The sequence below is a fragment of the Leptopilina heterotoma genome, unplaced genomic scaffold (genome assembly GCF_015476425.1).
Source record: "Leptopilina heterotoma isolate Lh14 unplaced genomic scaffold, ASM1547642v1 Lhet_325, whole genome shotgun sequence".
NCBI classification, from domain to species: domain Eukaryota; kingdom Metazoa; phylum Arthropoda; class Insecta; order Hymenoptera; family Figitidae; genus Leptopilina; species Leptopilina heterotoma.
In genome coordinates, this window is record NW_025111019.1 from 60,744 (window position 1) to 81,973 (window position 21,230).

Sequence of the window (21,230 nt, forward strand, 5' to 3'; positions counted from 1 at the left end):
ATAATTTCAAATTGTGGAAAAAAAGAATTAGTTTAAAATAATATTCTCCATATGCAGAATATATCAAATGATTATTCCCTACTTTTGAATTTCATTCAATATACAATTTAGGTTATTGAGGATTCGCGTATCTGGTCATTTCTAAATTGTAAATTCGGCATAATGAGCATTCGAACTTATGTTTTTGGTACAGAGAGTAGCACCCCAAAACGACAGGGTCATACGACTGTCCTTTTCACACCACGCATACATGCGTGCTCTCAAGTACGTGCGTGAAGTTGGCACAACAACCATATAATAATTAACTTTTCTGGTATGGAATCGTTTGGTCATCGTTTGGTCATGTTAGGAAACTAACTTTCAACGTTTGGATGCAATAAATAAAAAAGTTATTCAACTTTTAAATTTATAGTGCTAACTTCACATTTGCACAACAAAAGTTAATATATTTTTAAAATTTTAATGCCAATCGTTTGGTCATCGTTTGGATAAGATTGGAAACACCATTCAAGCGTTTGGACGATTCATAAAATAATTATAAAACATTTTAAAGATTTTTGTTCACAGCACACTGGAAATGTATAAAGTTGCGTAAAAGGATCTGCGCATGGGCATTCTTAGCGCGAAATTTTGAAATCTTCTTGCATTACTCATAAAGATTATTATTGTTAGTTTTTAAATAAATTTTAGGTTATTATTATTACTATTATTTTTTATTTTTCTAGTATGAAATTGTTGGTTCATGTTTGGATAAACCAACTTTGAACATTTAAATGCAATAATTAAAAAAGTTATTCAACTTTTAAATATTAAAAACAAATAAACAATTTTGAACGCAAATTGTGATTATAAAAGAGAAATTATTCAAATTCCTTTTTTTATATCTACTCACTTAAAGTTAGTCTTTTGTATATTCTTTCTTTTTTGTAATCTTTATGAGTAATGCAAGAAGATTTCAAAATTTCGCGCTAAGAATGCCCATGCGCAGATCCTTTTACACAACTTTATACATTTCCAGTGTGCTGTGAACAAAAATCTTTAAAATGTTTTATAATTATTTTATGAATCGTCCAAACGCTTAAATGGTATTTCCAATCTTATCCAAACGATGACCAAACGATTGGCATTAAAATTTTAAAAATATATTAACTTTTGTTGTGCAAATGTGAAGTTAGCACTATAAATTTAAAAGTTGAATAACTTTTTTATTTATTGCATCCAAACGTTGAAAGTTAGTTTCCTAACATGACCAAACGATGACCAAACGATTCCATACCAGAAAAGTTAATTATTATATGGTTGTTGTGCCAACTTCACGCACGTCTCTCAAGTGCTCTCAAGTGAAAAAAAACACTCCGTTTCGAAATTAGCGCCTCTCTTTAACAAATCGATATTCGATTCGAACGATTAATCATTTCGACGATTATTTGACAGATTCACCCCACATGGTTCATTTTGTGGTGGGGGTGGTGTTGGTGGTGAATTGTTATGGCACAGACCAAGACGGTAAACGAAAATTGATATTCACATCACAATTACAAGTTGATTTTAAATACTTTGCTGAACGAAATTCCAAAAACATCGACATCAGATGAACTTGAAAAAACGGCAAATTCAATTAAAGAGCTTTCTTTTCGAACGTAGAACCAAGAAACAGAAAAAATAAGGTTTCGTTCCTCGTATTTAAAGTGCCATTGGAAATGTAGAAAGACGACAAAAAAGAATGATACGTGATTGTTTTTTCAAGTCAGACGCGGCGGGGGTGTGACGTTTTCTTTTCCATCAAAAGGTATAAATTTTTGCATGTGTTTATAGTTTTACTCTAGAAAAAAAACCGGTGTTCACTTTCATTTTTAACAATTAAATTGCATGTTATTCCATATGTTTTAATGTATTATCAAAATAGCATGCAAATTTGTTTTGAAAATTTTATCAAAAAAAAAAAAAAAAAAAAATGCTTGGTAGACAAAAACTTTGCCATGTTGTCCAAAAATTATTGTAGTGAAATAAATTTAATATTTTATACCTATTATTAAAATGCATGTTTTAATATTTGTTGAAGATTAAAGGTTGAAAGTGTTGTCGAACACTCGACAACAGGCAGTACTCTTGATGCAAATTTAATGGATTGGAAGTGTCGGATCCGTGAAGCGATGCCACTGAGTCCAATGGTGCACGGGGTTCCTTCGGGAATAGCGGGAAGTGTCAATTCTGGACAAGCATCCCAAATAACACCAACAAGTTGTACCCCGCCACCGGCTTATCACAATATTAATCTTCCTCTCGAACATCTCACAATTTCGGCCAGCGATCGAGGAGCGCCGCCTTCTTATGAAGAAGCCATCGATCCTAATGGTGATTAAGGATTTTCCATATTTTTATTCATAATATTCATTGAATTTGACTAAAGTTGCGTCACATTTTCAGCGCCTCCGCCATCTTATGATTCATTGTTCGGTCGCATGAGGGAAGCGCACAAAGCATCGAAGGGGATTTTTGAGTTTCTCAAAAATATCCTCATGCTGCTCTTGGGCACAAGTCGGTATTTTCATAGTAATAGTAATAGTAGTAAATGTTCCTACGATGATAATCTCCTTTCGCTCTTCCACAGTCGGATGCACAATACTGTTGGGAATAACAACCGTGATTCCAATCTGCATGATGGTAATTGGCGGTCTTTATCTCTACGATTGTCCACAAGGCGAATACATTCCCGTTTATTTACTAGTTGGCGGCGGCTTTGGCGTTTTCAAGCAGCTTCTTCATCTGTCAACGAGGGTTCGTCAACGTCCAGAGGAACGCGATGAGGAGAGAATACGACAGTCTCCAACACAGACACTAATCAACTGTTTCATGCTCGGATGGTTCATTATTGGTAAATAGATAGATAATGAATGAATAAATAAATAAATAAATCTTTCTTGATTATTGCACCATTGAAATTGTTTTTCTAGGTTCAATGTGGGTTTACAAGGAATATGAACCAAATTACGATCCAGCTCTAGGGAAATATTGCAATAAGACTCTCTATTTGTTTGCCTTTTGGCTAATAACGTCAGTGTACATTGGACTGGGTGTGATTACTGCTGGCCTCTGCAGTATTTCCGTTGCCAGTATCGCCTTTGAAAGACCGCCACCTGATTTGATGTGAAATGTACTACAAACGCCGCCGATCCTATCCGCAAGAACTCGAGGATAAAATGTGAAACTGAAAAAGTCCAAGTCGGTATGCAAGTAGAAATTGTTTGATAATGAAAAAAAGAAGTATAAATTTTCCATCTTTTTTTCTTTACATAAATTCTACGAAACTGTGATTCATGAATCTACAAGTGTAACCAATTTTTTCGTGTGCCAAGGGAACAAAGAAAATATTAATAATAGAAGCGCAGAAAGAAAAAAACGTATTTCTAAAGAGAAATACTTTTTCGGCGATTTCTGCCCAAACTATGCTAAAAATTTCCTATATTTGGAATTGGTTTTAGATTCTTTATATAATAATATAATAACGTTTATTATTATATAAATGGGGACAAAAAATTTGGTCGTAAATTTCCTGGATATGTGCTATATTGTATGTATATATAGAGAGAGAATCAGGAAATTTCCAAGTTTTTTTTGAGATTTTTTCGTAAGTTGTTTAAATACAACACGAGAAGTGAATTGTACATAATGGTTAGAAATGACGCGCTTATTAAATATTTTTTTTAAGAAAAAAAGACTGTTTCGAGTCATCGTTAATGTATTAAAGTATATTACCTAACTATTTGTTTTCCGTCCCTGCCGATCTCTATGTCTTTATACATATATATATATATAATTTTAACATTTTTTTCAACGCTATTGTTCTCAATCTCTGCTCAAGCACTTTTTTTCATGTGAAAGCATGCAAGAATTCCAGTGCAGTTACCTGTTTTTCTATTTTGCGCGCACATAGTATAAATTGACTTGCAAGTTTCCGTTCCAAGTTATTTATTTATGAAAATTGTAAACGCAATTCTTTTAAAATTGAATTAATTTTGAAACGTTCAAGTAAAATTTGATTTAAAAAATAAACGCAACCCTGAAATACCACCACTTAAAAATGTGTATTGCGCGCAATTACAAAATTACAACTTTTTTCAGAAATAAAAATTTTAATTTTTGTTTCTACAATTTTTTTCTTTTAATAAAAAATTGTTTTTTTCAATATCAATTTAGGTTTTCTCTATACAGTGGAACCTCGATTATCCGAACCGAAAATCATTTTATCCGAATTTTTTTTTTGGCCTGCCGAATCTTTCAAAGGAAAATATAGAAATTTGTCCCAAAAAAATCTTTTAAAAATTCTGAATTCTCTGTTTTATCAATATATTATTATAAATTAATATATATTTACGTACATATATACTTATATGTATATTTAAAAAAATGTATTAAATTAAATATATATAATTCAACTGTCTAATTTTTATAGGTTTAATTATAAAAAAAACTCGTCCTTGCCTGGGTTAGTTCGGATAATCGAGGTTCCACTGTATTTTTATTGATTCACAAGCAATATTGACGTGTGTAGGAAATAATAATTAACAAAAGTTTTCAATCTATGTTTCGCCTGTAAAGAAGACTTGGAAATTAATTTTAAACGATTAATTTCCGTGCGTTTGGTCCTACCTTGTCACAACTAAATCCTTGAAACGCTTTTTCGTTTAAAATGATATATGTACAATATTTTTTGTAATTTCACTAAGCCTATATATGTAAGGGAAAGAGAAAGAGAGAGAGATAGTTTTGAATGAGTGAATGCGTGTCAGAGAGAGAGAGAGAGAGAGAGAGAGAGAGAGAGAGAGAGAGAGTGAAATGAGGGAAAAGAGAATGAACGCACAAAAGGGTTGAATTGAGAATTTAACTACATGTAAATATATTATATATTTTGTAACTTTTCATATTTCCTTTTTTTATTTCGTATTTGCTATTGCAACTATTGTAATTTATCGTAATTTATCGTAATTTATCGACAGTCTGTCATAAAACTGTCATTTTGGAATCTCAATTTTTGGAATTCAATCTCAATTTTTACAGTACACCAATGTCTCTTCTGTATACTTAATACAGAATTTCCAAGACGTTGATTATAATTTTTTAAACTTAAAATAAACAGCTTTTTAATCTGCGAAATCGGAGGCTTTTTCTTTTATGAAACAACAAAATAGGTAGTTTGCCTTTTAATTGAAAAATAATTAACAAGCCGTAAAGAATATTTAAAAGGTTATTTCTACTTTGGGGATTTATTCTAATAATGAAAATAAATATAAAGAAGGAAATTAATGACAACATTTTCGAAAATATTGCTCCAAGAATGTTTTATTGTATTTGTTTAAAGTTGAAATCTTTAAAGTTTGCAAATTACCTTTCGAATTTTTTCTTTTTTAATCTTTCATTTGAATAAGAAACGTGATTAATCGTGAAAATCGGAAATTATTATTCCTGTAAATATTCTGTAAATAATTCATTATTACTGAAACTTTCCCCCTCGGATGATTGCGGGCGTTGCGGGTCCTCGTAAGGTAAATATTTATTCTGATCCATTGTAGGTTCATCGTTGCATTTATCAGATTCAGAAACAAGTGAATCCTAAAAATAATAATATCATAAATTATTTTGCCTCAAATAGTTAAAAAAAAAAAAAAAAAAAAAAAAAAAAATTATATTTATTCTTTCGACTCCAGCTAAATTTAGGTACACAAAATATTTAATTATTTCTTCTAATATTTTGTTTATTTTTTGCAAGTTTTCTTGTTGTAATTGTGCCGTGAACGAATAGAAATCTCAAATGTATATATGAAAATTTTCGGAAACAGGATATCCTGATCTAATTAATTAAAAATTTTATTAGCGATTGATTTAAGCGTCGCGTCTCGCTATAACGACGACGAAAATCAAGGGGGAGGAAGTAAAGCGATGAAAATTATATAATTTTACCGGATGAATGTCACTTGACTTCCGTTTCGCGCGGAAGAGGAGATATATAAGATCTCGACGCTTAATAAAATAATTCAACGGTGAAATGAACCTTTTTTTCTTTCAATCTCAACTCGGATTCAGTTTGTGTTTTTTTAAACAGAAATTCTTTTTCAACGTTGCATTATTATAGACAAATAAGTTAACTACTATATTTAGAAATGAAAAAAGAAATTTGAAAAATTGTCTTCTTCTTTATAGAAAACACTAACTTCATCCTGTAATGGCATCGGATCTGGGGGGAGAAAATCGGGATTAAATTCCGTGACGTTTTGCGCTTGCCAAATGGCGGAAATTCCTCCTCCAAGAGGCAACGGTTTAAATTCACAATTTTCAAAATTTTCCCCATAAAGTATTTCCGATTTTTTTGATGCATTCTCATCATCATCATCATCATCATTCTAAAACGAGAAAATACATATGCAAATTGAAAAAAAGAAAAAATTAATATTTAAAAAATACATAGTATACATTTCCTTTTTTCTGGCATCACCTTTTGACCTTCATCTATTTCTTGATAATTTGGATCTTTTACGTGAATGTAATGTCCATGCAGCATTGATCCATTTTCAAAAGTGAAACATCCACGACCAAGTGGCTAAAAATTTATTTTGTTTAATAATAAATAATTTTTCTTAATTATAAAACAGGGTTGCCACGCTTTTACTTATTTCAAATTCCCTGACTTTTTCAGGTTTTCCAGGTTTTTAAAACGAAAATTAGGTATTCGGAAACATCAATAACTTCATTTTTAAATAAATATTTCATCATTATTTTTTTTACAGAAATTATGATATCTAAAATTTAATTTTACGAAATTTCGATTATTCTGACATTCTTCAATTATATTAGAAATTAAATAGTTTCAAATAATTGAAAAAAATTCCATTAAACTTATTGGGAAAAATTAATTCTATAGAATTTTTAATTAAAATTATGAAAAGTTCAAATTTTCAAAGATTTTAATTTGAAATTCACTTTTAAATCAATATTGATTAGAAAATTTTCTAGGAGAATCCAATTATTTAACTACAAAAATAAGTATATATATTTTATTAAACAATGGAATGTTTCTTGAAATTTAATTTTCATAAAGAATTTTATCAACAACTTTTTAAATAATTGAATTCTCTTGACAAATTTTAAGAATAATTGCATTTTTCGAGAAATTTGATGAAAATTGCATTAAAAATAATTGAAATTCTGCCAAGAATTTTATTAAAAGTTTTGAAAATTATTGAATTTTGAAGAAAAATTTTATTGAAAATAATGCTTAAATTCTAATAAATAAGTTGTAGCAAAGGTTATTAGAATAATTAAATTTCTTTGATAAATTTTAATAACATATTTTTAAAAATAATAACTTTTTTTGAGCAATTCTATTAAAATTGTATTAAAAATAATTGAAATTCCGCATTGAGTTTTATTATTTATGAAAATAATTGAATGTTTCCGTAGAATCTTATTAAAATTTATGCATAAATAATTGAATTTCTGAGAAGAATTTTACTAATTTTAAAAATAATTTAATTTCTGTAATCATTTGTAATTGTTTCAAAATTCAATTTGTTGTAGGGGGGTTTTTTTTAACTAAAATTCTTCGATAAATCCATTATTTTTAATAATCAATTAAATATGTATTAAAAAATTTAACTAATTTCAGAAGAATGTTAGTTTTAAAGTTTTTTTTTATATTTCTAATTAAATTAATTGAAATTTTAAAAAATTTGAAATCAAAATCTTTTCAAGTTCATCTACTTATGAAAATTGTAAACGGAACTGTTTTAAAATTGAGTTAATTTTGAAATATTTAAGTGAAATTAGATTTGAAGAAGAAGCACAATAACTTTAGAAAGGAAGAATTTTCCAGGTTTTTTCAAGGTTTACAAAATTTCCTGCCATTTCCAGGTTTCGAGGTTTCCAGGTTGCATAGCAACCCTGCGTAAAAGCCAAAATTTAAACATATTGACAACCAAATTTAATTCCCATGAGCCATGATAACAATGTCGGGGAAAGATAAGTTTTCCAGGTCCTTGCATTCTATCACAAATCCATGTTCCCATGAATTTCACATTATTTTCAGCATAAAAATATGTCCCCAAACCGTGGCGGAAATTTTGTTTCCACGAACCTTCGTAAATATCACCGTTCATGTAATAATAAGCGCCGAAACCGTGTTTCACGTCGTGTCGCCAATCTCCTTTATTTTAAAAAAAGAAGAAACTTTTTACTCTTCACTTCAACTGCGAAACATCTTTTTTTTTTATTATTTTTCTAATTAGAAAACATTTTTTTGTAACTAAAATGTGTTTTTTTTTAATACATCATAATTCCTTATTTTCCATTTTAGAATACCTACATTTAAATTGTTGTTTAAAAAAATAGAAAATAATAAACCTTCGTATCGTGTTCCATCGGGATACCAAAATATTCCCTGACCATGTTTCTTGCCCTCACGCCATTCGCCATCGAACCTTGATCCATTTTTTTTGAACACATAAAGTCCTCTTCCGTCTCTAAGTCCATGACGATAGTTTCCATCGTAAATGTCACCATTTGGCAAAATTGCTTTTCCTTGTCCATGTCTCTCACCTTTTTCATTTCTCTCTCCATCAAATATCTGTACATTTTTTCACATTTTTCAAACGAAAAATAAATAACTTTACTTTTTCCCCATTCAATTTTTTATATATTTTTGGTTTCTTGTTTTGTTTATTATGAATTTAGGTTATTAAAATTAAAAAATACATACTCCTAGGGAGTTTATTTCATTTTCTTCTTCGCTTTCCTCTTCACTGGATTGAAACATATTTCTTTGAATGGAAAATTGGTTTTGTTCTTATTTAAAAAAAATTAATTTTTAACCATTCTTCTGTTTATTTCTCGCCTACTTTCACTCTTTACTCCTTTCACTATCATTTTTTTTTAATTTTTAAAAGGCAGATATATTTGTTTTTAATTTTATAAGAAACATTTAGGTAAATAAATACAATTATTACCAATTATTTTTAATAATTTTTGCAAAAGTTCAGCTAGAATATTTTCAAATTCATTTGTTTTCAACTCAATTTTACGAGATTTTGATTATTAGAAAATATAAACTTTAAATAATTTCAAAAAAAATTCAATTAAACTTTTTCAAATTATTCAATTATTATCTAAAATAATAGGTATCTATGTATTTGTTTTTAACTTTATGAGAAACATTTAAATAAATACAGATAAATATTTATTTATTAACTTTGTACAATACATATATAGGAATTGTAATAATAATTTTTGAATTATTAATTTATTTGCTTTTAAAAAAATGAATTGTTATGTAAAGGAAAATAAAGTTGTTAACAATTTATTATAAACAATAACAATAATTTCCTTTATTTTTTATAGGAAACGAATTTAAAAAATACCTAATGATAGTAAGAAATAAATCTGAAAAAATGACAAAACTTTTTTCGAGATTTTTATTCAGTTCTTTCTCCTAATTTTCATTTGCCCCAATCCTTTCATTTTCCTGAGAACACATTCAATCAAGAATAAAAAAATTCTTTCTACCGATTCAAAGGAAGATAATATTCTCGTCACCTCCCAGTTAATAAGCCAATTAAATTTTGTTTTTCCTTATCCTTTTTACGAACGCTTTCTAAATTTCGTTGCTTCCATGAACTTTTGCGCAATTTTATTGGTCGAGATCCAACGTATCTTCCTGAAATTAGAAAAATATTTACAATTACAATGAATTTGTGTTGTTATTATTATTCAAACAAAAATCAGTTATAGGTACATACTCGTGTAAAAATAAATAGGTACACCAAATAATTTCCCCCTATTTTAACTAGTGTACATAATTTATTATGTAAAATAATTGTTTTCCATGAATCTTTGTTTATTTGCAGGAAAAAGAGTGAATACGCATTTTATTTATAGTCACTTGTTTTTTTATGAAAATATAATTATTAAACCCTTAAGCCATGCAATTGACACATTTATTTTAAAAGGGTTTCTTGACTATTCAAATACTAGATAAACATCTTTTTACGTAAGCGGTTGAAAAAAATAAAAGGTAAAAAACGAGACTATACTTAATTTTAATTTTATAGTGAATTAAGAATAAAAATTTAAATATTCCCGATAATATACCAAGCACTTTTTCAGCTGCCTGGCCATCTTCTCGCCTCCAAAGTCCAAAATATTAATTAAAATTATTTATAATAATAAATACTCCAACTGCTATATATACAGTTTATTTAGATAAAAGGAATTTAGGAAACCACAAACAGTAGTCTTGGAATTTTCTATATTTAGCTTACAATTATATACCTATATATATTTAGATATATATATACAGGGATTAAGCAAATTCTATAATTATAACAATGATAATAACGTCTGAATTTAATTAAAGGTGGAGTAATACAGGTGACATTTTGGATCAGAGTTGTGTATTGGTTATGATCAAAGCCTCGCGAAATTTCTCAACTATCATTTGAATGACTGCCAAGAATCTCAAGCAAGACTCATATATCCGTTCAAATAGTCATCATTTCCAAAAAAGAAATTCGAATCCCGATCACTCCACGTCATTTAATTCAAAATTTCATTCAAATTTCATTCAAATTTCATTCAAGGTTGAAAGGAAAAATTAGTTTATTATTATAATGTCAAATAACTTTTTCAAAATTATGTCATTCAAAACTCTTTCTATAGTCGACTACATTTTTTTTTTTTTTATTAATTTTCCAAGTAGATGAGCAGTTGAAATAAAAAAATAAATTCAAATATATTTCAATAACAGTATTGGAAATTGATTAATAATTAGAATAAGCCTTTCTGTTGAATGCTACCAAAAAACCTGAATCTGATTTGATTATCATATTTTATCCCCTCTTTTGAAACATTACAATTACGGAAGTTGAAAAATAGATTAGAAGTAAAAAATGGAAAAGAAAATAATTCCATCAATTATTTTAAGACATTGTAAATGTGGGATTGGCTTAGAAATATTTAAGGGTGGGAGTTTGCGATGAGATGAAAACTGGTAGGGGTTGTTGAATGAGTACTGAGACGCTCAACATCGCGACGCACTCCGTCGTCGTCACCCTCATGAACAACTGAAATTATTTTACAATATTAAAAAAGTAGAAAAAAGGGACACAGAAAGTAACTTTTTTACTTCTTCCCTTGTTATTTATTTCTTCGCGCTCAAAAAATTAAACGCCAAAGATTCTTCTTCTTCTTCTTCTTCTTCTTCTTCTTCTTCTTCTTCTTCTGTTCCCCAAAAGTAATAAGTTGGTAAGTAATTTTTCTACGTTTACAAACTCTTCATTCTACATTTCTACCCTTACAATTTAATTAATGAAAAATTATCTGTACTAATTTCAATAGCATATTTTTTATTTTAATTCATTTAAATGAAACAATTGTTAACAAAATAATTCTTGCAATTCTGATCTTGACATTTTCTATTTGAAATTCAACTTCAAGTGTATTCCATCATAAAAACAATATTTAAAAAAAAATATTTACTATTCTCGCCTTTTGTCAATTTTTTTAAAAACTATTCAATTATACATCTTTTTCTAATTTGCTTGTTATTCATTAAGTTTATTAATAATAGCAATAATGATTAACTTATATTTCTGTTCTGTGCTTAAAATAAAATTAAACAAGTTTTAACAACTATACTTTTACAAAATGAATAAATTTTTATTTTTTTAAAAAAGTAAGCAATCAAATTTATTATTTAAAAAACTTTTAGAAACAAATTTTTACAGTAACAAATTTTAAAAAAAAGTTGTTTATTAATTCATATTGCATTTTAGTATAATTACAATCATTTGTTTTTTTTTTTTTTTTTTTATTTTGGAAATTTGTTAGAATTTTCTTTTTTAATAATTTGTAAATTAAAAAAAGTAGGTATATAAAAGGAAAAGTAAATAAGAATTTTAAAAAATTGTCATAATTTAAAAAACGATTTAAAAAATCATTCTTAAAATTCGTCATTTATTTTATTTTCCAGTTTAAAGCTAAAAGAATACTAAACTTAATGGGTTATAAAAAATTAAAATTAGTAAAAAAATTATAATCAGTAGAAAAATAAAATTAATTAATTTAATTAAGAAAATATAAAAAAAATGTCTGCATACCATTTAATAATTGTACATAAATTAAATAATAAAATGTGAGAAAATCTGAAAAATAAAATGCATTTATAAAAAAAAATATTTTAAAAATAAAAAAAATTTGCATTTCGTGCGAGTATTTTACAAACTCTGAGTCACGAGATTAAAGAGCAAAATTGACTGCTAAAGAATGGCTATTTTATAGCGAGGAAGCGATGATCTTTTTGTCACCATTTTTCGACTCCACCCACTTTTACTCACGAAATTTTTCTAAAAATAATCAGGAATTTTCTAAAATTAACAACACGCAATGCAGAAATTCTCTTTTCTTTTGATAAATATAAACAGCGTGTATCTATATATAAACTATAAATTTTTCAAATAATAAATTATACCTATTGACAAACACTTTTAAATAGTCTTGAGATAATTTAGATATGTAATTATTCCTTCAATAAAAAATGTCATTGAACCTCAATTCTGATTCAAATTTAAATGATTTACTTCAAAGAAAAGTTGAAAATAATCTTTTTTCAAATAAAGTATTTTATTCACTACCTCAACCAACTAATTAATTAATTAATTAATAATAAATGATTAAAAACAAAATTGCCAATAACATCTAATTAAATAGTCATAATAATAAATAATCCCAATAGATTTATTTATTTATTTAATTGCATTTAATAAAGTTTCAAATTTCATGAAATTCGACAAATTAAAAAATTTCCACAAAAAAGGAAAAAGTTGAATATCGCTAAACATTTGAAAAAAGAGTTATTTTTACAGAAGCTGACAGAAGCATATGATTTGACTAAAAAAAAATTTTTTCAGGAAAGAAGAAAGCTGAAGAAAACTGAAAAAATATAATGTCGAGACTACGAGAAAATACGAAATTCATCAAGCTCTATCTTTTTGGAATAAATATTTTTTTCCTGGCGGAAGCGGCGCCAAGTTTAAGTCATCAAAAATCATTAAGCGACGATTTCAATCCAATTATTTCACTTCTTTGTTCTACAAATGAACCCTGTTGGAATTCTCTCGCAGATTCGTCATACATTTTCGAGCAGGCGGGAATGCAAGAACCGAGGTAAATAATTATCTTTTTCATTGTTCCCTATGAAAAGAATTTTTTTTACGAAAAACTTTTTATTTTAAAACTCTTCAACTAAAATTAAAAAAACGTCTTTATCAGAACGCAAATGATTCGCGGAATAAATTCCCCATCATGGAATGGAACACCGGAAAAATTGGATTTCGCGCAAAGGAATGCGCGAATAGCACAATCCGTGCTACCAACAACGTTTTCGAACCGAATTGCCAAGAAGGACGTTTTCATGTCACGTGGATGGGGAGCTGGTGGACTTCCATTTTCCGTTCTCTACATGAATGCCCACAATTCACGCAATAATCATCCCACGAATATAAATTCAGTCGATTCGTCATCATTGGCATTAAAATCACCAACACAAATGCAAAGTAACGCAGAAAATCTCCCTGCAGTGGGAAAGAATATTCTGCAAAATTATCGCGTCGCACTACGCAATAAGCCATCGAATCAAACGCGTCGACAGTACTCAATTATTCCGCAATTATTCATTTCTTACGGTTGGGGACCACACGAAAATTAACTCAACTTTTTTTTTATCTTTTAAGAGAATTATTATTCTCTTTCTAAAAAATTTAAAAGAGAAACAAAGGGATGAAGTTCAGAAAATTGATACTAAAAGAAGGATAAAATTTCACAAAAGGCGTAGATAATTTTTGCTCAAATCACATTTGCAAATAATTCAATTTCTGTCACTAAAGTATTTAAATTACTTTTAAATTTAAAAGTAAGCAATTTTTTTAGTAAAAAAAGAGTCATCAAATTTTGAGAAAGAAAAATAAAGAAACGATAAAGTGTAAGAAACTTGGAACTTTAGAATGATATGATAGTGAAAGAGAGAAGAAGAGAGAAAACAAAGATGGGTCAAGTTCACAACGTCAAGTTCATCAACGTGTTCGGAAGAAGAAAATAGTTTTTCCGTAAAAAACTTTTTTTGTTTACAAATTGAACGTTGTGAATTGTACCAAGGTGAAAATAATGGATGTAAAAAGGCCACAATTTTTGCATCGGCAACGATCTCATTAATTTTAATTCATTTTTTAAGTATATCTTTTAAAACGATAAAATCATTGTTATAATTTATATAATCATGTGCAATAAAATTTTATTTTCTAAATAAACTGAATTTTATTTACATTAATTATAAAAATTTAAAACTTGTTTTTCTTTAATTTTTTTCTGACTTTTCATGATTCCTGATAAATGTATCCCATGTATCCTAATCTTTTAGAGAAATTTCCTTTTTTTCAAAAAAATTCTAAAAGTGGTTGAAAATATTTTTAAAAGAATGGGACTCACCGTTCATTTCCTTCATAGCCTTAATAAAATCCTGTGGATCCTTGAACGAAACAAAACCAAAACCTTTTGTTTTATTTGTCCTCTTGTCGCGGACGACTTTTGCTTTTTGAAAACTTGGATATTTCCCGAAAACGCGTACGAGCATCTCGTCCGTCACGTCGTTCCCTAAATCGCCACAGAATATTCGGAAATCATCTGAAAGTGACAAATGACAAATGACAAATTAAAAGAAAACTATTTACTTAGCTGTCGATTATTATTATATGCAACTTACTAACCATCGTCCCATTCAAGTAGCGAAGGATCCTCCCACGTTTGTCCACCTGCCATGCGGATGATTTTCTTATTCTTCTTGCCCTTGCCCTTCGGATGGCTCTCCTCAGCGCTGGCGTTCGCCATTATTGAACTAGCTTTGCCCTGACTGATCGCCAGTTCGGCCGCGGTACTCACACCTTTAGCCTTCGGCTTACGTTTGCCGTCGTCCTCCGTCACTTTCGTATTAATAATGTGTTCAATTATTTCTGGATGAATCATGGGCGGCGTTGGTTGCTCGTAAGACTTTGGATTGGCCGTTAGGCATTGATCAACAATATTTGACATGAACGACGTGGATATTTGTGCTGGTGACGAATAACTCGCAATTGTCACTGACCCTGCGACAAGAAAAGCAAATCAAAAATTTCATTTCCATTTATAAATTTTTCTTCATCCTATTATTAGATTTCTTAATTTGTAAAATTTAGTTCATTTCAATTTAATTAGTTTTGAACACAATAAAAATATAACCAATCCGAGTCAAATAAGAGAACATTTTACATTTTACACAACTAGAAATTCAATAATTAAAGATGACCCAGTGATGAAATCATAATTTTATATTATAATATGTGGACTTCCGCATGAAAAGGGACCACTTTGTCGGATCTAGATTCGGAGATAATCGCTATTTACGAATTTGGAATAAAATATCGATACTTTGTTTATTCTTTTTTCTCAATCTACAGGGTCTCACACGTCGAATCATGCATTTTTCATTGATTTCTTGATACTTTAAATATTTTATTTCGTTGTTGGATAAAAAAAATTAAAAGGGACCTCTTTGTCGGTCTGTTGCAAAAGTTGTTTCATCTTAAGGGTGTACTAGACTTAAAACAACTCTTATCTGAATAACTTCCCAGAAGAGCCAGAGAAATTCGCATTAGAATTTTTAATTTCGTTTTTTTAGAAATGAAAATTTCGATATTTCCCAAGATTATTCACAATATAACTTTCTATTTTTGCTTCAAATAACTCAATAAAATAACATCCAACCATTAGCTTCTCAAAAAATTAGTTTTATTTTATTATTACCTAATTAAAAAACGCAATTTTCGAAAAGGGACCACTTTGGCGGATGTCCGTTATTTTTTCATTGTTTCAAAATGGAGGGGGGAATTCGAAACCTATTAATTTTTCATCTTAAAGGTGTACCAGACTTAGAAAAATTCTTATCTGAATAACTTCTTAGATATGAACCAAAGATATTCGCATTAGAATCTTTGATTTCGATTTTCTCGAAATGAGGTTTTTGACATTCTAAACTTTGAAATTCTGTAACTCATCGAATTTTTCACCAAAAAGGTTCTTAGACCACTGAAAATTTTCCAAATTTTGCAAGGAATTCGCCCATATCGATAAGTCCAATAGTGCCAAAGTGGTCCCTTTTCATGCGGACGTCATTATTTGAAAATAATAGAAATTTTGAAATGAATTTTATTAGGTACTTTTGAAAATAATTGAATTCTTGAGATGAGTATTGTTATTTATGAAAATGATTGAATTTTGCAAAAAAATTGGTAGAAATTCCTAAAAATAATTGAATTTCTGCAGTAATTTGTAACTTTTACAAAATTGAATTTTTTTCCGTATTTTTAAGGGGTTATATACAGTCACGATTTTTAAAGAATCGATTATTTTTTTTTTGCATTTTCTTAATGTATATATATTTGCCTGTTGTGAAAAAAATTTTTATTAAGATTCGCGAAATATTTTCAAAGTTGCAGACAAAACTAGAAAGGCGCGCCATGGGGTATAGAGCAGGTGCAGCGTCTTTAAACTCGCTTTTCTCAAAACTATGTTTTTCAAGTCGGTGAACACGATTTCTCAAAAACCGCTGAACCGATTTAGCTCTAATTTTCACACAAGCTTAACAACTACTTTTTGCTGCCCTTGATCGAAGGTTTTTTAATTAAAATTATAATTTTAATCAACATTTGAAGACGATTTTTGACTGAAATACATTTTTAAATCAATGTTTATGAGAAAATTCTACTAGAATTCAATTATTTAAATAGAAAAATAACAATTTATTGAATAATTGCATATTTCTTAAAATTGAATTCTCATAAAGAATTATTGTATCTATAAATTTTTAAATAACTGAATTCTTTTGACGAACTTTAATAAAATTTTTAACAATTTTTTCGAGGAATTCGATTAAAATTGTATTAAATGTAATTGAAATTCTGCAATGAGTTTTATTATTTATGAAAATAATTGAATGATTGCGAAGAAATTTATAAATAAATTTGGAAATAATGAAATTCCTGTGAAATTTCTATTACTTTTAATTGAAAATAAATAAAAGTTTGTGTAGAATTATATTAATTTTTTTTTTAAATAATTGAATGTCTGCGAAGAATTTGATTACTTTTGAAAATAATTGAATTTGTGCAATGATTTTTAATTTCTCTAAAATTCTCCAAATGATATCGTACAATTTACTTAAGAACTTTTCGTCTTTTCTCAATCAAATTTTCGGACTAGTTCGAATCCTGTAAGTTGTAATTTATTATAAAATCAATGTAATTTTACATAAGATTTGTGAGGTCTCCAATATTTTGCTCCATCACTTGAGAAAAATAAAATTGTTTCATAGTTTGTAAACAATAGATTCAAAATAAAAAGTTGTTGCAACTTTTACCATTTTTATAAAAGTATATTTACAATTACTGTATGAAAAAATTGAATTGTAAAATTTGTATAAATTTTGTGTTGTTTACCTTGTCTGGCGACTTGAGGGGGAATCATAATGGGAGGTGGCGGAGGTGGTGGAGGCGGAAATCCCATAATAGGCGGAAATGCTAAACCCGCGGCTGCGGCAACAACTGGATTTGGGATTTCATGTTGTTCAAGTTGTCGTGCAACTTGATTATAAGTATTTGCACCAATTACTGGCCTCACCATAGGCGGTACCATTTGTCCACCAATTTCCGCTTCGAAACTGCAATTTTTCGATTAATTCGACAATTAAACAATAGAAATTATTTCAATATTTTCCCCATAAAGTTTATTTATATTATATTGTACTTTGAGGTTAGGAAAACTTACCGATTCATTTCGTCCTCCATTTGTCGCAATTTTTCCTCCATTTTTGGCGTTTTATCTATTTTCACTCGAATGAAAGAAAGATTAACTGGTAGTATTTATTATTATCTCCTAATAAACTAGTCCATAAAAAATTATTCTTAATATCCATACACTCCAGAGAACATGGTTGAATTTTGGTTTTTCGTTCAGAATAACTTAAATCTGATTATCACGAATGTTGGGCTAAAAGAAACTGTATTGAACTTGAGTTAAAAATTAACAACTCAACAGTAATTATTTTACAATTACAATATTGCTACAAATTGCATTTTTATTATATTTTACAGTCTCTTGCTATTATGCATTATTGCATTTGTCAGATTTTGTCAGAGAATGAGAGATAGAGAAGGGTGAGAAGGAAGGAGAAGACGCTGAATTGCGCTGAATGCGCTGAATGTATGAGAAGCAGGTTGGCCAACCATAAGAAAATTATTTCATCTCTGCAGGGTTGGGAACCTTCAAACACAACACATATATAAAGAAAGGTCTCATACAATGTCAATTTTTTTTCTTTTTCCCTAATTTAAAACCCAAAAAATTACAATACTATTTATTTATTTAATAATTACATTTTTAATTTATATGCTATAATCTTACATATAATAAATCACTATGTATTAAATGTATTTCTGTTTTAAAAAGTTGCCTGTACTGATAGCTGATACTCTGAGTCGCTGACGTGTGTTATCCAAATAGTCCAAATATAAGAACATAACCTTAGAGACTGGTTGAAAATGTCAAAAATGTCATTTATTACACAAAACGTTTTTCTCATATTTGCTACTTTTTTCGCAATAACAAACTACGTATTTTGCAATGATTCTGAAGAAGCATCAACTGATTTATATGTTATTGAGGGAAAAGTATTTCCATCGGAAAATGCAGGTAATTCCGGTTGGCAATTAATGACACACGTCATGGCAAACGGAGGTGAACATTATGGATTTTTAAGGTAATTTCTGTATAATATTAAACTAAAATCTTTGCACAAGTGCATCCTGTATATTTTGGACTATTTTTCTCCTTATAGGTATTTTAAGAATTTTAATAATTTGTATATTTTAACATATATGTATCTCATTCATTCAATTTGTTCAACTTTTCCAAATTCTTCGATTAAACAATTTTATGTTCCAGATATTATCGTTTGAAAATTTTGCAAATTTCATTATCCAACAAAGTGTGTAGAATGTAACTAATTTTTTTCTCATTGCAGAGATGATGGTACATTTATTATTTCTAATGTTCCATCGGGATCGTATGTTATTGAAGTTGTCAATCCCAATTATTTATATGAACCAGTCCGCGTTGAAATTAATTCCAAGGGGAAATTCCGTGCACGAAAGGTGAATTTAATACAAACATCTCAAGTTATTCAAGTGCCGTATCCACTGAAAATGCGATCCATTTCACCATTTAAATATTTCCAAGTTCGCGAGGAATGGAGAGTCACTGATTTTCTCTTTAATCCAATGGTAAGGAAATAATTCTAAATAATAAGAAAAATTGCTCAATTCAATCAGTATTTAATTAAATAATAAGAATTATAAATTTTCTTTAAAATGATTTTAATGATTCATACCACATTGTAAACTTGAATAAATCAAACTTTCTTTATGAATTTCAAAAGTATAAAATACAAAGTTTTCTTTATAAGTATGCAACATAAATTTTAAATCCGTCTTTTTCGAAACCACTTTTTTCATTCCGTACACAGCATATTTTTCTCGGAAACAATTTTAAATCTTTTTTATTCATTTTAAAGAATAAACTAATCTTTCCAGCAACAATAATTATATTTGTCATTTTTCTTTTATTTTCAGGTTTTGATGATGATATTGCCTCTAATTTTAATTATGATTTTGCCGAAAATAATGAATGATCCGGAAACAAGAAAGGTGAGATGATTAGCTTTATGTTTATCACTATTATTTTTTGATTTACTTTTTATTTTTATTTTGATAAAATACATATTCTGGGAGTCGAGCGATATTGAAAACCTTGAATTCTCCTTAAAGAAGCTGAACCTTGCACTGTTACAATTTTCCAAAATTATGTTGTTTTCAAAAATTGCAAGACATCCTGGTATTATGTTGTAATCATAATAACAGTTTATGTGATTATTAAAAAATCATAACTTGAGTTGTAATTAAGAAATTTCCAATTCACAGGAAATGGAACAATTGAATAATTTGACAATTTACAATTTACCGGAAGTGTCAGAAGTTTTAACAACTTATCTCTCTGGTGGTGAGAAACAAAAAACCAAAGCCGTGAAAGCGACTAAAAAACGACAATGATAATTTCGCAATTGAAAATATTTTGCGATTCTAGTCTTTAAAATGTTTTTATTTTCACATTCCGTGAAAAGTTTTAAAACCAAGGATGTTTTCTTCTTTTTCTCCGTTTTTCTTTCCTTCTTTCTTTCTCTATAATTTTTAAATCAATCTAATATTCTAGAATTTAAGTAAGTTTTGAAAGAAAATAAAATGTAAATATCGTCGACAGATAGAAATTTGCAGCAGCAGGGCTCGAACTAGGTCCGTAAATCCCGTAAAAGTTTGTAACTTTGCCTCAAGTTCATAAAAGATCCGTGATTTCATTGAAAAAGGACGGAAAATTTAATTATTCTTAAAAATTTTATTACAATTTGCCAAAAGAATTGAATTATTTAAAAATTTGTTGATAAAATTCTTTATGAGAACAATTTTGACAAAATTCTACACGAATTCAATTATTAAAAATAGATTATGCATACATTTTTTTTGAATAAAAATCAAATGTTTGGAAATTTTTTATAAAATTTTTCGAAATAACTCAATTATTTTCGTAAATAATAAAACTCATCGCAAGAATTTAGTTATTTTCAAAACTTTTAATAAAATTCTTTCCAGAAATTCAATTATTTGCAAAAAATAGGTAATAAAATTATTAACAGGAATTCAATTATTTTCAGAAAATAATAAAATTGTTAATTATTTTTAAAAATTAATAAAAGTTTTCACGTGTATTCAATTATTTTCAGTTAATTATTTAAAAATTTGTTGACAAAATTCTTTATGAGAATTCAATTATTCAATAAGTTATTAATTTTTGTATTTAAATGATTGATTTAACTCGGACTGGTTATATTTTTGTTAATAATAATTGGTCCGTAATTTTTAATTTTTGATTCGTAAAGTCCGTATTTTGAAATACTTGAACTGGTTCGAGCCCTGCACCAGTTTCTTTGTTTCTTTCGTCTTAATATCTTTTTTTTCATTCTTGATTTATTTCTTCTACAAGAATTAAAATAA

At 28.2% G+C, this 21,230-nt stretch overlaps 5 protein-coding genes across 6 annotated transcripts; 3 read left to right on the plus strand and 2 right to left on the minus strand.

The window, feature by feature from the left end:
* The first annotated feature begins 1,347 nt into the window (after positions 1-1,347).
* LOC122504956 lies at positions 1,348-4,220 on the plus strand. Its single transcript, XM_043616328.1, has 5 exons — positions 1,348-1,789; positions 2,063-2,355; positions 2,428-2,538; positions 2,612-2,875; positions 2,955-4,220. The coding sequence occupies exons 2-5, from the start codon at positions 2,124-2,126 to the stop codon at positions 3,149-3,151; spliced, it is 804 nt and encodes a 267-aa protein (XP_043472263.1). The 5' UTR covers positions 1,348-1,789; positions 2,063-2,123; the 3' UTR covers positions 3,152-4,220.
* A 172-nt stretch (positions 4,221-4,392) lies between these two features.
* On the minus strand, positions 4,393-8,929 carry LOC122504958 (radial spoke head 1 homolog). The gene is made up of 6 exons (XM_043616331.1): positions 8,750-8,929; positions 8,395-8,617; positions 7,971-8,197; positions 6,491-6,595; positions 6,210-6,398; positions 4,393-5,610 (listed from the first exon to the last, which is right to left on the minus strand). Exons 1-6 carry the CDS (start codon positions 8,804-8,806, stop codon positions 5,458-5,460), a joined length of 954 nt encoding a protein of 317 aa, XP_043472266.1. The 5' UTR covers positions 8,807-8,929; the 3' UTR covers positions 4,393-5,457.
* On the plus strand, positions 5,522-14,342 carry LOC122504960. Of its 2 annotated transcripts, none has more exons than XM_043616334.1 (3): positions 5,522-5,543; positions 12,954-13,209; positions 13,315-14,342. In XM_043616334.1, the coding sequence occupies exons 2-3, from the start codon at positions 12,989-12,991 to the stop codon at positions 13,748-13,750; spliced, it is 657 nt and encodes a 218-aa protein (XP_043472269.1). In that variant the 5' UTR covers positions 5,522-5,543; positions 12,954-12,988; the 3' UTR covers positions 13,751-14,342. The 2 variants fall into 2 exon arrangements, with proteins under 2 accessions (XP_043472269.1, XP_043472268.1); XM_043616333.1 differs by lacking the exon at positions 5,522-5,543 and adding an exon at positions 10,752-11,289.
* LOC122504957 (RNA-binding protein 42) lies at positions 9,331-18,305 on the minus strand. Its single transcript, XM_043616329.1, has 5 exons — positions 17,896-18,305; positions 17,568-17,788; positions 14,805-15,179; positions 14,527-14,721; positions 9,331-9,703 (listed from the first exon to the last, which is right to left on the minus strand). The coding sequence occupies exons 1-5, from the start codon at positions 17,934-17,936 to the stop codon at positions 9,579-9,581; spliced, it is 957 nt and encodes a 318-aa protein (XP_043472264.1). The 5' UTR covers positions 17,937-18,305; the 3' UTR covers positions 9,331-9,578.
* A 293-nt stretch (positions 18,306-18,598) lies between these two features.
* On the plus strand, positions 18,599-20,449 carry LOC122504959 (ER membrane protein complex subunit 7). Its single transcript, XM_043616332.1, has 4 exons — positions 18,599-18,886; positions 19,151-19,409; positions 19,758-19,832; positions 20,106-20,449. The coding sequence occupies exons 1-4, from the start codon at positions 18,669-18,671 to the stop codon at positions 20,232-20,234; spliced, it is 681 nt and encodes a 226-aa protein (XP_043472267.1). The 5' UTR covers positions 18,599-18,668; the 3' UTR covers positions 20,235-20,449.
* The last annotated feature ends 781 nt before the right edge of the window (positions 20,450-21,230 follow it).